Below are 16,844 nucleotides of genomic sequence, written 5' to 3'. Positions count from 1 at the left end.
GCCCCTAATATGGATCCAATGACTGAATTTAGAAACACGTGCAGAAGATTTCACAATAAAAATACTTCGGGAAAAGGAAAGGCACTCAGGGACACTGTAAAGGTGTGCCCATTAGGTAGTTACAAAACGTAAGTAATAATGGAGTTTCCATTTACGTGTTCAAGACTTCCACTTGTACTTGTGCTGTTGAAATAAGATATCAGCTATCATTTGTGTGCCCTTCAAGGGTTTCCTATGGTCTTATCCACCTCATGATAGGAGGCCAAACTGTAAACAGCAGAAGTGAAAACTTCCTCCACCTCTCCCTCCTTTCCAAATTCCAATGAGCTGGGAGCAAGCTTCAGAGGGCTGAACGAGTTGTAATAAATACTCTGATTTCCACAAAAGCTGATATATGCTCAGCTGAGCACGCCCCATGGCTGCATAAATCCTTAAATACAGGTGGGGTGTTGGGAGCAGGAGTTCAGCCAGCCATCAGGATGGGAATGACTGCAGCCACCTTACCGCTTCTTCTGCTCTGCAGTTTAACCATACTGCAGGCCCAAGGTAAAAAGTCAACCTTCTCATTGTCAATTTGTGATTGTTTGCTGGTTTAAAAGCGTGTGCCCTGCAACCTTTATGCACTAAATATCTTTTGACATATTCTCTTTTGAGGAGATAAACTGCAGCACGCAGCGATAGGTATGTCTTGAGTGGCAACAGGGTTTTTGAGGAGAGAGTTCTTTCTAAACTGAAACTGAAAGGTCATGTCGCGTTTTAGGAATCTACAGCAGAAAACCTTACCACCAGGTTTTCGAAAGGCTATTGAGATGGTGCCACGATGCTAATGTCAGTGGGTCCAGACCAGGGGTTTGTTGAAAGGCAATCAGATATGAAGAGCTTTCACAGTCTATAGATTTAGAAGAAGCATAACACCTAAGGAACTGTTCCATTTTTAACTTTTAGTTAATGGATAATATTTTGGGTCTCCAAGACATGATCTCGAAATCTAAGCACAGCTGTTAAGCTTATGCCTGCATTTTGGATCATTGAAATGCTCCCATCGGTATTGTAGATACATTCAATTATAGGCCAATTGCACAGTCCAGTATGGAGTTTTTCATAGTTGCAAAAACAAACTCTCTGAGATGGACAGGATCAAAATGGCAATTTAAGTTTCTAGTAAATTTATTAACTTTTCTATCATGGTGACTTGTTTGTCTAAAATGTGAGACAGACTTTTAACATTAGCCACCAAATAACAGATTGACAAAACAATTATAGGGGATTAATTACAAGAGACTGATTATTCGGCAATGTCTAGAGTCAAAATAGTTTCCTCAATTTAGTTTCCACCTACGAACTTTCATCTAGAATTTGATGACCATTTAAACAGCCACATGCTTTGTTGTAGAACCATGCAAAGCCATCTGTCTCTACCACGGCCATGTATCATCAGTGTGTGAATTACGACTCTTACCGATGAGTAAGCAAAAGGAGTATGAATGTATTAAACCTTGCTAAAAGACAGCAGTGCAGAGCCAAAATGGAAGTATGTTTTCAGAAAAAGAAATGTTTGTCCTAACGCATGGAGGGTTTTCTGCATGTTGGGGCCACTGTGCATTTTCTCTTCCCAGAACCCCCATGTTTGTATGGTTGTTCCAGATAGGAAATGAGTAATGGTTGCCCTGCCCTAAATAGGGCAGGGTAATTGTCGGCATGACCTGGCAACTCTATGGCCAACAGCCCGCTAGATAAAAGTTCATGCCAACGGAGCCAGCTGAACTCTGCTAGAATCTGTAATAAGCCCAATGTATTACCTGACTTGAAAAAGAGGGGAGGATGCACAAAATGGGGTGGGAGCACTGAAGATTTACTACTTGCTCCCGCCTTAACTCAACTCTATATCGTTTTAGCTATACCGAACTCAAAATGTCAGACAGAATTTTAACATGTATTGAGTATTCTACATTATGTCTGCCCTTTGCCATAGTTTCTCTGTGTCTTGCGTCAAAGGTGGGCATCTCAGTGAGTTAGAATAAAGGCAATTAGGAATCTAAACTGTTGAAAAACATAAACATGTTTGAAGTGCCCAAAATCCACTATCAAAGAATGAATGACTATTCCCACCTGTAAAAAGAGTTTGCAACTGGTCCAAAGCTCCTGTGTCCAGGTAAGCGGGCTACGAGATGGACTGGCCAGGGCTCACTGTACACAGTTCAATACGAGGTAAGATACTTCTCCAAAAGGTCACAATATTGAAAGTCAGAAGTCACTCATTATTGAACGCCACTATTTAAACTATAAAAGTAATTGTACCTGCAATAGGTGCTAGAAGGGTACAACGTTTCTGCTGGAGCAGTGCCCTGTAGATAGCTGGTCCTGGTATAAAACCTTTCAGATTTCAGGGGCACCTGAGGGAGCTGCAAAGCCCTGTGGACTCATTAGTTCCCAGTAGCAACTAAATGTCTCAGATGATGGAAAGGGCCCTTATGCATCTTTAAATTGTGATGTCTCTGGAACTTTAAGGGATCTAAAGATGATTCAAAGATTCGAATGGTACTAGAAAAGCAGATGTCCTAATTTGGGTCAGGCTTCCTGAGCTGGAAAACCTTCATGGCTGCTGGGAAGCTTACCGGGCCATCCTCTTTGTCTTCTAGATAAAGAAAACCTTCTCTGTACCCACGAGGTAGAAAAGTTTCTTCTTCTCTTAAGGCAGGTCACAGCATCAATGCATCTTCTAGAGTCATCGGTTGATCTCTGCCGTGTGGAGAAAATTAAGTTGCATTGATTCTAGTGTACCTGTGTCTGGTCTTTTGAGTTCTACGATGTTTTTTCTAATACAGATGGGATGGATGAAAAGCCCTGAGACAGCCACCTAAAGTCATATCCCGAACCAGCCAAAGTATAGAAACACTGTGAAGGCTTACCTGACCTTTCCAAAAGAGGGGAGAGTCAGGCAAGAAAATGAAGATCTCCAGAAGTAGTGCTCTAGTTAATCTTGGCAGAGCACATAATACAACAGGAGAAATTGCAAACTGTGTTACCAGGGAGTAAAGCCAGTTTAGGGCAGTCATTTGCAGTCAGGCAATGCTCTGACTGAATATATAATGCAACTACACACTGGAGGAGGGTAACAAAGATACTAGAGCTCTGAGACACCGCCTTTTGTCTACTTCAAGAGCTGGGTTGAGAAAATGGTCTTATCCTGTGAAAGGAATCGCCATCTTGAGCTGCACGCAAAATGTCCTGACAAGGGTATCGTCACTTTCTGAGTGTTCCCAGTGATCGCAATAGGTATGTCTATGAGAGTTATCAATCCTTATACGATTACAACTTTTAGGCTTTACTTAGGGACTCTTGCTTGAAAACAAAAATTACTGCATGTTATTCACCATTGAGTAGCCAATGCCCCCGGTATCAGTGATTGCATAGGGGGGCAAATAAAGAGCTGAATTCGGCCTAAGTTGTAATCCTGCCCTGATCTCCATGTCCACAATATGAAATTTTATGCATATAACATGCTGTTGTGGCAATAAAAGGACCCCCAGCTGTGGAGAATTGAATGGATTTTCACCAGTAAGGGCTAATAAACATCTCACTGGTTGCTGTTCCTTAAACGCCCTATACCATAGCATAAATTCTACCTCATGCACTGCCATCAGTACAATTCTATGTAGAAGTGGAAACGTCAGATCATGCTTGGGTTCATGTAGGCTTTTTAGCTCTCACTTAAGACCCGTGCATTCTGCATTCGCTTGCAAGACAATTTCTAAACTAAAAAGGGCCGAGCCCTGGCCATTGCTTACCATTGGTTGACTTCATTGATACTCTTATTTGCGGGCTCCTGATTACTCAGTGCATGCCGGTTTTGTTTGTTTTTCCCTTCAATGAAGCAAGAAATAAGTACTGATTGCTTCTTTTTTATTAGAATCCCACCCCTGCTCGTGCTGGGATTGAGGGACTTTTTTTTCCTTCTTCCCTGTCATCCTTGTGTTGCTTGTTCCCCCCTACGCCAATCACATCAGCATATATGCTACCGCCATACCCAAGCACCCCCTAACATCACCAACCCACTGCCAACACCCTACCACCACCAACTTACCACCACCATATACCACTCTACCACCACCACATTTCGAACACCAGTACCCTACCACCTCCACCACCACCCTAACTACCATCACACCCAAACACCCCTAACATTACCACCCTACTGCCAACACCCCACCACCACTCTACCACCACCATATACCATTCTACCACCACCTTCAATCACCACCACCCTATCACCACCACCACCCTAAACACCACCACTCTGAACACCACCAGCTGACAACCACCATCATCCCACTGCTATTATCACCACTACCCTACAGCCACCAACATACCCACCACCCCTAACCACCACCTCCACCCTACCCTAATGGCCACCAGTCCACCATAACCGCCACCACCCTAGCCACCACTAACCTAGCCACCACCATCACTCTACCCTAACCATCATTCTAATTATACCACCCCCACCCTAACCACCAGCACCCCAACAACTATCACCCATGCACCACCACCACCACCACCCTTTCAGTACACTAACCACCACCTTAACAACCTCCCTACCCCCATCCTACCAATCACCCTAATCACCAGCACCCTAAGCATCACACCCTAACCACCACTACCACCCTAACTACTGGTACCCTACACTAAACACCAAGCTACTAACCACCACTCTCACCACTCTCACCCCCAATCCCCTAACAACCACCAACTTAACCACCCTAAATACCAACACCACCCTAATACCACCCAAACCACCACCTTAACCACCACCCTAAACACTACCCTAAAACCCATACCACTACCACCCTCACCACTACCACCACTATCCCACTACTTTACCAACACTGCCACCCTAACCAAAACCAGTACCACCCTAACAACTTCCAGCCTACCATGACTCTACCCACCACCCTAATCACTGCCACCACCCCAGCCACCACCCCCCACCACTTTAGCCACCACCATACTACCCACCACCCTAACCACCACCACCCACCTTAACCACCACCACCAAATGCTAGCTACCACCGTAATCACCAATCTCACCACCACTATTACTCTATTTCTACCATGCCACCACCACCCTAATTACAATCACCGCCCTCATTACCACCTTCGCCACAACCCCATAACCACCACCCTTACCACCCCCTCAACACCCTAACCCTAGACCTCTCGGCAGCCTTTGACACCTTTTGCCATTGCACCCTGATAACCCGCCTCTTCCACACCGGGATCCAAGGAAAGGCTCTGGACTGGATCACCTTGTTCCTCTCCGACAGAACCCAGAGAGTCCACCTACTACCCTTCCGCTCAGCGGCCACCGAGATCATCTGCGGCGTACCCCAAGGCTCCTCGCTCAGCCCAACCCTCTTCAATATCTACATGAGCCCCCTCGCCGCCATTGCACGCAAACACAACATCAGCATCATCTCCTATGCCGACGACACTCAACTGATACTCTCCCTCACCAAAGACCCAGCCACAGCCAAAACCAACCTCCATGAAAGAATGAAAGACGTCGCAGAATGGATGAAGCTCAGTCGCCTGAAGTTGAACTCAGACAAGACGGAGGTCCACATCCTCGGACAATTCCCATCGGCCTGGGACGACTCCTGGTGGCCCACGGCGCTGGGCTCCGCACCTACACCCACGGACCACGCACGTAACCTAGGATTCTTCCTGGACTCCTCCCTCACGATGACCAAGCAAGTCAACGCCGTCTCATCTTCTTGCTTCAACACCGTGCGCATGCTCCAAAAAATCTTCCGGTGGATCCCCACCGAAACCAGAAAGACCGTCACCCAGGCCCTCATCACCAGCCGACTGGACTACGGAAATGCCCTATACGCAGGAACCACAGCCAAACTTCAGAAACGACTTCAGCGCATACAGAACGCCTCCGCACGACTCATCCTCGACATCCCCCGCCACAGCCACATATCCGCCCACCTAAGAAACCTACACTGGCTCCCCATCAGCAAGAGGATCACGTTCAGGCTCCTCACCAACGCACACAAAGCGCTCCACGACAAGGGCCCCTAATACCTCAACAGCCGCCTCTCGTTCTACACCCCCACCCGCCAGCTCTGCTCCGCCAGCCTCACCCTCGCCACCATCCCACGGATCCACAGAACCACCACCGGAGGAAGGTAATTCTCCTACCTGGCAGCCAAAACATGGAACTCCCTCCCCGCACACCTACAACTGACCCAGGACCATCTCACCTTCAGGAGACACCTCAAGACCTGGCTATTCGAGCAGTAGCGACACCCCCCTCCCTCCAGCGCCTTGAGACCCTCACGGGTGAGTAGCGCACTCTATAAATGTACTGATTGATTGATTGAATGATTGATAACCACCACTGCCAACCTAACTACCAACACCCTCTGTTAACTATCACCACCCTACCCTAACTACTACCACCACTTTACTAACCACCACCACGTAACCCTAGGCACCACCACCCTAATCACTATAACCACCTGACCCTAACCACCACCACCCTTGGCATTACATGGCATGCTTTTAATTAAGCATCCTGCAAACACAAACAGTCTGGCTCCAAAGACTAGTTGTGTGGGGTTTCCTTACTCTCCTTGAGTTTGTCCTTTCCCTGGAGCATGGCCTCATTACTTGTGCCCTTTCACTGCTTACTTTTCAAACTCTGTGTTTTTTTGGGGGTTGAGCACTCCATGAGAGTGCATTTGTTTTCCAACAGTCTCCCTAATGTATTTTTTGTTGCCCCTCCAGCGCACTCCCTGTTGTTCTTCCAAATGTGCTTCTCTCCATGCCGCTCTGTGTTTTGCTTGCTCTTATGTGCATGTCCACCCGCATTGATTTCTAGCCTGTGTGGTTCTTCCCCATTCCATGTTGCCCTGAGCTCCACTCTGCTTGCTCTCTTCCATATTATGCACTTATCACTCCACCCTCCTTGTTGCTTTCAACCCCATTATCTGTGATCCTTCCTCCACCAGAACCCTCCATGTTGCTTACAATCCACTCCCCTTGTTGTTTCCTCCATTGACATTTCTTTTAAAACTCTTTGTCACTACCTTTTCTTTATTTACCAGTACAAATTCGATCAGCACGTAAAAACAAAAAAGCCCCCTTGCATTTTGTGGGTGTATTTTTTGAGCGGTTAATGCAACTACAAAATGACACAGCATCTTTTTTTCTTTTGATTTCCTCTTTTGCAATGCTCCACAGCTTGCTAAAAAAATTGGTTGGAAAGGAAGGAATGTGCATCCAGGTGGATACACTCGCTCCAAGGGGCGGACGGTGAATTTCTCACTGACCCCCAAGACATTGCCAACACATTCGCGGAATATTTCTCCTCGGTGTACACGCCAGCTGAGGACTCGCAAGCTGCCATGTCTCCAGAGCTTTTGTCAACCATTAAGGTTGCGTGTCAGTCCCAACAGGTCAGGGATTCTCTCGAGGGAGATGTCATGGAGACGGAAGTACGGAAGGCCTTCAAGACCTGCGTTCGGGTAAAGCTATGTGGCCTAATGGGCTTCCGGTTGAGCTTTTCATGTCACTGGCGTCCAAGCTTTACCCCCACTTGGTGAGCATCTATATGGAGCGCTTTGACAAAGGACTATTGCCCTCCGAGGTTAGGTTGGCTTCTATAGTTGTAATTCACAAACCGGGCAAACCTGCAACGGACTGTAAGTCCTATCATCCGATTTCCCTTCTAACAGTGGAGGCTAAGATTCTGGCTAAAGTATTGGCCAATAGGCTCCTCCCACATTTGACCGGACTTGTGCATCCTGACCAGTCCAGATTCATGCCCGCCCGCAATACCGCCTTAAACCTGCGTCGTCTGAATGGGGTTTTGGGGCGAATTGACACAATACAGGAGGAGGCCATTTTGTTGTCATTGGATGCAACAATGGCTTTTGACACCATCGAGTGGGAGTCTTTATTTGCGGTCCTGGCCCGGATGGGCTTTGGCCCCAAATTTGTCCTATGGGTTCAGCTACTCAACCGATGGCACAGGTGGTAGTAAACAACCGGGTGTCCAAAAAGTTTCCGTTGCAGCGGGGTACCAGACAGGGAGGCCCCCTTTCACCCCTCCTCTTTGCTCTGGTTCTTGATCCCTTGGCGGTTTGGATCAGGGAAGACCGGATGATAAGAGGGCTGAAATGAACCGATGGTCATGAAGACCGTGTTTCTCTATACGCAGATGATGTTCTCCTGTACTTAGCATCACCCTCGTGATCTCTCAATCAAGCCCTCAATATGTTCCATGTATTTGGTGCGCATTCCGGATACACGATCAACTGGTCCAAGTCACAGTTGTACGTCCTCTGGGGCGACCCTCCGCGTAGCCCTAGGGGCTATGATATACCAGTGGCTTCTCAGGGCTTTAAATATCTCGGTATCTTTGTCACCCCAGACCCGGTCCTGTTTTATGAATCTAATCTACTCCCGCCACTGACCCGCCTCCGTTCAAACGTTAAACATTGGCAGTCCCTTCCCCTTACACTCTTGGGATGGGCTGCCCTCTTTAAAATGCTGGCATTGTACGTCTTACAAAATTCCCCCAACAAGATTTCCGAGGCGTATTTCAAGGGGGTGGAATCCACAATACGAGAATGAATCTGTTAGGGACGTGCCCCACATATTGCCATTAATAAATTGACCATGGAATGGTATGACGGGGGTATCTCAATTAATCACGATCAATAAATGGGCACATGGGGAGCACAATGACCCAAACTTTCTCATGGACCGTTGGGTACTGGGTAGAGGTGGATATAATCGGGCCTTGCACATGAATCTACGCGCACTCCACCTCACTGGACCCAAGGCTCGCACAGTCGATATCTGGCATGGAGTTAACAGGAAATGGGTCTGGGGCAACATGCTCACCAAGGCCACCCCACTCTGGGAACCAGACATGTTGGGCCAACTTAGTCAATGCCCGGGATTTGACAAGTGGGACATGATAGGGATCTCGGTGGTGGGCGACATGTGGGTGAAAGGTAAACTGGCAACATTTGAGGACATGCAGGCCAAATACCACTTAGCTCGCACTGAGGCTTACAGATACTTACGGATCAGTCACGCGATAGCTGCTGCCCTACCCAAAGAAGGCCCTTTGGCCGCATCCATCCCGATGGAGGATAGGCTCCTACTCGACCCGATGCCTTTGAAGGCCATATCCCTCACATATAAAAAGTTGCTAGACAACCGGCCGGACCCTATGACCCGACTGCGCCAGCGCTGAGGGGGGTATTTGGGGGAGATCGATGACGAGGACTGGCGAGATGCACTGGCGTCCCCTAGAGAGGTGGCCATTCCCATGCGCCTACGATTGGTACAACTAAAAATCCTGCCCGTGTTTATTTTGATGCTAGAACTTTGTTTAAAATGGGAAAACGTCCAGACCCTCTGTGCCTCCACTGTTGTAATCAGCCGGGCACTTTCCTTCATATATTGTGGGAATGGCCCAAGATCCAAACATATTGGGGTGCCATCACCAAGCAGTTGGAGAGGGCTTGTGGCAAATCCTTAAAGGCTACCTCCCAGCTCTGTCTACTTAACATATGGAATGCCACGGATCTGACGCAAGCAGAACAGGCATGAGCTTCAGTTGGATGGGCTCTTGGGAAACAAAATATTGTGCAGAAATGGGGGGCTGAGGAGGTTCCGAGCCAAAGAGAGTGGGCGATAGACATGTATAGGGCAATGAATGCCGAGAAAGACATCTTCAAACACAGGGGATGCCCCAAAACGTAGGACCATAAGTGGGGGAGATGGAACAAATATAGAGGAGACCTTTGTGTGTCCTCCACCCCTGAACTTCGGAGGGAACGGCGTGCCATACTTGAGGTAGCAGGCCCTGATGACACACTCCCACCCTGATGTGAACACCACTCTGTCCTCATAACAGGTCACCTAAAGGGTTGAGACGCCTATTGTATGGGATTGTGAGCCTTGGAACTGTTTGCTGCCTTACAGTCCTGTCAGTTTATTATTGCCGAGGGGGAGTGGGGGTGGACTACATTTAAATTGCATCATACAAACTGTATTGCTATGTTTTACATTGGACCCAGCTATTGATTTATGAATGTACTGTATCCTTTCCTTTGCTCAATAAAAATTGTTTAACAAAAATAAAAAAAGTTGGTTATTTCACAAAATAATTTGATTTCTCTCACTTTGTATCCATACCAATCCACATTTCTCTCACTTTGTACTGTCCCTCTTGTGCACCCTGCTTGTCGTATAATGTATTTTAACTATCCCTGGGCAGAGTACGCATAGTGGCACTCCGCAGATTCCATGGAGTTAAAAAAACTCTGTGGAAATCTGCTACTCTCTTCTACACCCTCCCAATAAAAGAAAATAGGAAAAAACCCATTAACCTGCTCTGGCATCTCCGGGCTGCCCTCCTCCCTGCCGTAGTCTCTCCTCCACGCCGTCCATTGCCGGTCGCAAACCCCTAAGTTATACGTCTTGGATGGACTGCATGTGTGCATGCGCAGTCCACACAAGATGTACAACATATGGGTTTGCGACCAACGAGGACGGCAAGGAGGAGAGACCACGGCGAGGAGGAGGGCAGGTCATACAAAGGTCTTAGCAGCACTCTTTTATGAGGACAAATAAAGCATGGAGATGTAAGTAGTGAGAGCAAGGAAAGTGGTGTGGTGGAAAAAGTGAGAGACCTACACCCTGAAACGCTGAGAGTGGGGAGGGCACCACAGTCTGGAAAGTTAGACTTGGTAGTAAAAAGCAGTAGCTGCTTATTTGCATCATTTAAAGTTACACAACCATGGTGGTAATTTAATTTAGTGCATTTCTGATTTGTTTTTAGCACAACAATCAACATTAGCGGTTGCCTCTGAGCCAACTCCCACAGGTACTGTAAGGAATTTCAGTTTTGCTTTATTTTTACAAATGTATCATTATTGTTTAAAAATAATGTAAATATGTGGATAATAATATTTATTTTATTGTTTGGCTTGCCTATTGCTGATTTTTTATCAAGCCGATAAAAAGCTGTGGTGCATTTTGGCATAAAAAACATCTGTATGTTACCTACAAACTGTTGTATGACATTACGTAGCAGGTTGGAGTTGCTATATACACCATTGCTTGTTTAAATGTTTTTTATGTTTTTGTTTTTTTTTATCAATGAAGAAATAAATAATTAAAAAAAAAGAAAATCTTTTTATTGCATTTTCAAAAGTTAAAGGCAGCAACGCTACCCTGTATGCTAGCTCCAAACAAAACTAATATAAACAATATGTGATTGATCAATACAGAAAATCACGAACGTCATACTTCAAATTAGCTACCATAATTGACAATACGGGTGAGAGGTTATGATCATACAGTGTATCAATCCACTATATCTGGAGATCTGGCTAAGGCTTGTTGTTGAAGCAATTGGCGTAGTGGTTCCCAAATATCCTTGTTTTTGGACGACGTTGGTAGTTCTTCTGCGTACAGCTCAAGATTTTCCTTACAATATACAATGTCTTTTAGCCAATATTTGACCTTTGGTGCATGACTGCCCTCGCATGTTACAGCAACCCGGCGTTTCGCCATCAGTAGTGCAATGCGTACAAATTTGCCTAAAGTCCCTTTCACATGAGAAACATAACATAATAAACATACCAACGGTGTACATTGCAATTCTATCCCAGACATATTTTGTACATGGTGCACCACATGTCCCCAAAATTGTGCCACCAGCCCACAGTCCCAGGCGAGGTGCCAAAAATCCACATCAATTTGGCCACGTTGCTTACATCTGATAGACTCGCGTAGTCTATATCTGTGTAACCGGAGGGGCGTGTGATATATCTGATGCATGTGCTTAAAGTGTATGATTCATAGGTTGTCATTGGGTGTGAGTTTGCTGCTGAGGTTGCAGATATGTTCCCAATCAGAAGCTGTCAGGGGGGAGTCAGCTTATCGTTCCAACGGGCAAGACACTTATCTGTTTCACAGATTTTTTCGGCCCGTACTGCCTTATAAAGTTTTGTGACTATCTTTCTCCGTGTAATAGTAGTTAACAGTAGCTGTAAGGATTGTAGCGCTGGTGGCTTGGCCGGGTACGTAGTATAATGTGATTTAACAGCTTGCCTAAGTCTATTGGATAGTAAACTGGAATAGTGGGCTAGGGTTAGTGATATATTGGAGGTCTTCAGAAGTGATGAAATTGCCATCTGGGTAAAGGTCCTGCACAGTAACTATGCCTGCCTCCCTGAGCGATCGCAATGGGCCATCCTCCTGTGTCATGGATAGTGCAACATGATGTGCCAGGGGCAGCGCTGGGGCATATATAGGGGGTTTAGTGGCAAGCTGGCCCATGGATTGCCATGCTGCAATCGTTGTGTCCAGTGTGTTAATTTCAGCTTTTGGGATACCTCGCTGTGTATGTGTAATGATACTAGGTAGGGGGTTTGGATGGGCATTGCTGTCTTCAACTGCCACGTGAGGAGTGTAGGCATGACGATTAAACGAGTAATATGCATACTGTGCTTGGGCACATAAATAATAAATGTACGGGTCTGTGTACTGAATCCCCCTTTGGCATAATCAAGTGTGAGTGTTGCCCAGCCCACAAGAGTCTGTTTCCCTCCCCAAATTAACCCGAGCAGAGATGTTCGCACGGCATTGAAAAAGTGTTGTGTCAGTTTTATTGGAATATTGGAGAAGAGATACAAAAAGCACGGTAAGCTGACCATTTTGATCATTGCAATGCGATCAGCCTGGGATAATGGCAGTGCACTCCATCTTTTGACTTGTTGATCGAGTGTGGTACACGCTCGTCCATAATTTTCTTTTATAATGACTTCGGGGTCGTGATGGATCCAAACCCCTAGGTATTTAACTGGATCTGTGGTCCATAGTAGGGGATACTCCATAGTCAGCGGGGGGTTATAGCTGTCAGAGGTATAATCACTGATTTATCCCAATTAATGGTGAGACCAGAGAATAGCCCAAACCTGATATACTCTCTCAGCAACTGCACCAAATATCGACAGGGATCCCTGATAAAAAGGACTATGTTGTCAGCAAAGAGAAATATGCCAACAGGTCGGTGTATGAAATTGAGAGCAGTCTCTCTATGTCGCTGATGAATCACACATGCCAGGGGCTCGAGTGCAAGAGCAAACGGCAGTGGTGATAAGGGGCAACCCTGTCAAGTGCCGGTTTAATTAGGAATGGCACTGATGTCAGACCCCCCACCGGCACCCGCGCCGACGGGTCGGTATATAATAGTCTCACCCAGACCAGAAATATTAATGGAAACCCCATCCGCTGTAGGATTTGGAACATGTAGCTCCATTCTAGGGAATCAAATGCTTTAGCCGCGTCTAACATTACGGCAGCAGCGTGCAGGCCCGGGTCGAGGACATGCATCATCGCGAATATGGTTCTGAGATTGTGGGATGTTTATCTTTCTGGGATGAAACCAGATTGGTCCGGAGTAACCAAACAGGGCATCAAAGACTGGAGTTTGGTGGCTAGAATTTTTGCAAATATTTTAGCATCAAGGTTGATCAGGGATAAGGGCTGATACGATTTGCAAAGGTCAGATGGTTTGTCCTTTTTTAGGAGGGTGATGATTAATGCTTGTCGGAGGGACGGTGGCAGAATACCTGATTCATTTGCTTCAGCGTACATTTCTAATAAGTGCGGTGTGACTATATCTGCATTTTGTTTATAAAATTCGGCCTAATGCCATCCGGCCCCCGTGCTTTAGGTAAGGCACATATCGCCTCTTTTATGTCCGATTCATCAATTGGTTGATTCAAATAATCACGGTGACCATCCGCTAGCCACGCACAAGCTATGTCTGTCAAATATTCTGCTATTTCTAAATCAGGCGCTGTCTCCTGCGACGTGTACATCGAGGCATAAAATTCTCAGAATTGGTCCACTATTTCCAGGGGAGTCTAATATTCTGCCCCTTGAGAGTCAGTTATTTTGTCTATGTGGTGATCTTCGGTGCGAGAATTGAGTTTTGCAGCTAGATTGTGGCTAGGTCTACCACCCTCCCCGTATGTCCTGGCTACATGTCTACGTGACAGATAACGGATTTTGGATTCTGCTAGTGTGTCGTATTCCAGAACCAACTCTTGGATATGAGAGAGTGTGGTTAGGCATGGTTTAACAGTGTAGTCACGCTCAAGAGCCGCTAGTGTGGTCTCTATCTTAGTGAGTTGACCTCTGATGTCTTTCAAGATACCGGCTGTGGTGCTGATTCACCCCTGTATTGTCACCTTAAAGGCTTCCCAAAGGGTGGCAACACTGTCAACTGTGCCTGCATTTATCTCAAAATATTGTGCTATGGCTTTTCTAATGGTATCAGCATAAATGGGGTCCAGTAAAGCCTCTGACCGAAAGTGCCACGTGAACGGACGGTGAACTGTGGTTGGACTGTTAAAAACAAGTTGCACTGGGTTGTGGTCTGAGAGAGTGCGTGGAAGAGTGGTGACGTCAGTGACCCATTCAGTTGCTTCTTCAGTCAGAATCCAGTAATCCAACCTAGACCAGCTGTTATGTGCTGGTGTGGCATGTGTACCCTCTCTCGCTGCACCATTGCGAAGTCTCCAAACATCGGCCAGCCCAAATTCCATCATCACATTGTTAACACTCGGGGCCACCTTTGGTGTGCGAACGCCTTGTGGACTGGATTTATCTAGACTGGGGTCTAGGTAGGTGTTAAGATCCCCCCCACACAATGGCTGCCTCCCACGAGTCTCTCAGCACGCCACACATTCTCTGAAAGACCTCAAGATCATCTGCTATGGGCCCGTACACATTTATGAAAGTGATCAGTGAATTCCCTAGCTTACCATGGAATAAAGCACAGCGTCCCCCGTCATATATGTAGGTTTTGATTGGTGCAAATGGGATACCTCTTTTAATCAGAATGAGAACTCCCCTGGCATAAGGGGAATAGGGGGGGGGGCAGCTTAAACCCAGCCCAATTCTGGTTTCGGAGATCTCAGTTAAATGTGTCTCCTTTAAGAAAGCAACCTGAATGCCGTGTTGGTCCAAATACGCAAAGACTTAGCAAATTTTTTGGGGGGAGTTCTGCCTGCGGATATTCCACGTTAAACAGTTATAGCCATCACACATTAATACCTGTAAAGACTCTTACCAACAGTGGAGTAGTGAACTGGCAGTCATGATACATTGCAAAGGAAATGCAGTCCCTATTCCTCATATCAATACAATCACATTGAACAATTCCCACATCGACAACATATGTTCCCCCCACCCACTTTAGCATCCCCACAATTCGAAAGCCATACGCATTAATCAAAAAACACCTCAACATATGAAAAAATATAAATAAAGAAATGAGGGGTACACCCATTTGGTGGGACGTCGAGGCGCATTCAGATCCCCGGTGGGCAAGGGAGGTGGCCACCGATTAAAAAGTGTGTGCTCCCTGAATCAATAAATCTGCGCCTGCAAAAAGTGTAGTGAGCCTCTCACACTATGGCAGATTGTATAATATTAATTACATCAGTATCAAAGTCAGTAACTAGAAAAAGTTACGAAGACATCAGTTCAATCAAGTCCATTCCCACACCCTGGCGGTGAAAACGGAGGATCCAATATAACAGTTGTTCTAAACTGCATCTTTGCAGTGAATCAGTGACAAAAAAGACCCTGACAGCACCGGTGATGTGGGATATTCAGTGTGTGGAGAGTCATGGGTATCATTCCTCGGTGTCTGATGCATCAGGAGATGCCTTCTTTTTGCACGGGAGAGACTTGGCAAATCCCATGGCCTGCTTGGGGTTAGTAAAAATCTTGGCCTTGTCGTCGGTGCCTATTCGTAGCCGGGCTGGATAGAGCATGGCATATTGAATGTTTTTGGTGATCAGAATCTTTCTCGCTGGTTGAAATTCCTTCCTGGCCGCCTGTGCCGTCGCCGTAAAGTCAGGTTAAAATGACAAGGTGTTGCCCTGGTAAGTAATGTTGCCCTTTTGCCTGGAGATGCGGAGCACCGCATCCCTATCCCTAAAAATAAGCAATCGGGCGATAATCGGTCTGGGTGGAGTACCAGGTGGCGGTCGCACCGCCAGAGAACGGTGAGCCCTCTCCACAATAAACATATCAGAAAGGTTGTTGGCGCCACACATGTACCGGAGCAGGTTTTCAACGCGGGTTTCCAACTGCCCTACATTTGTGGATTCTGGCAGGCCTAGAATGCATATGTTATTGTGCCGCGAGCGTGCTTCAAGGTCTTCATTTTTGGGTTGAATGACTGCTCAGAGTTTCTCCATGTCAGACGTTGTCAGGACTCCAAAGGATGGCTTAACAGTAGCGGGCACAGTGTTGGGCGGAGGTCATGGACCAGGAGAAAGAGTACGGGCCAGAGGCAATGGCTGGACCAGGTTGAATCGGAAAAGGAGTCTAAAGATGGCCGCCGCCTTCTAATCATCGTGGCGGTCTAGTTTATTTCTTCCCCACAGGTGCTCAGAGGCAGTTTGAGGCGCGCGCGCTGGAACAAACGCGCACTTCACCAGAGAATTCACGAAGTACGCAGGGTTAATCTATCTCTCCACGGAATTAGTGTAGAGAATATCTCGTCGGGCTTTCGTCCGGTTTTCGTTCGCTACCTCCGTCGGAAGTAGTTAGGAAAGAAAACAGTTAGAGTTCATACCGAGTATATTGCCAACAAGGAGAAGTTTGCTGAAGCGACAGTTGGTGGCGCCTCTTCCCAAGTGATAAACCAAGGCTGGTGTAAGAAACTCGTCGAAGAATATCCTGGGCAGAAAAGAAGTTATAAGCTAAGTGATCTATAGAATTGA

The 16,844-nt window shown here is 46.6% G+C and overlaps 1 protein-coding gene across 4 annotated transcripts in view; it reads left to right on the top strand.

The window, feature by feature from the left end:
* The first annotated feature begins 392 nt into the window (after positions 1-392).
* Positions 393-16,844, top strand: part of LOC146866845 (scavenger receptor cysteine-rich domain-containing protein DMBT1-like) — a 398,665-nt gene continuing 382,213 nt past the window's right edge. For all 4 annotated transcript variants that reach the window (XM_085602310.1, XM_085602301.1, XM_085602292.1 and 1 more), the window contains exons 1-2: positions 393-546; positions 10,871-10,915. In XM_085602310.1, coding sequence (XP_085458436.1) covers positions 480-546; positions 10,871-10,915 — 112 coding nt within the window. In that variant the 5' untranslated portion in view covers positions 393-479. The remainder of the gene's footprint in view (positions 547-10,870; positions 10,916-16,844) is intronic.

This window comes from Triturus cristatus, chromosome 1_2 (assembly GCF_964204655.1).
Source record: "Triturus cristatus chromosome 1_2, aTriCri1.1, whole genome shotgun sequence".
Classification (NCBI taxonomy): Eukaryota; Metazoa; Chordata; class Amphibia; order Caudata; family Salamandridae; genus Triturus; species Triturus cristatus.
Note: the sequence above shows the minus strand (reverse complement) of the source record. Positions and strands in the feature narration are given on the sequence as shown.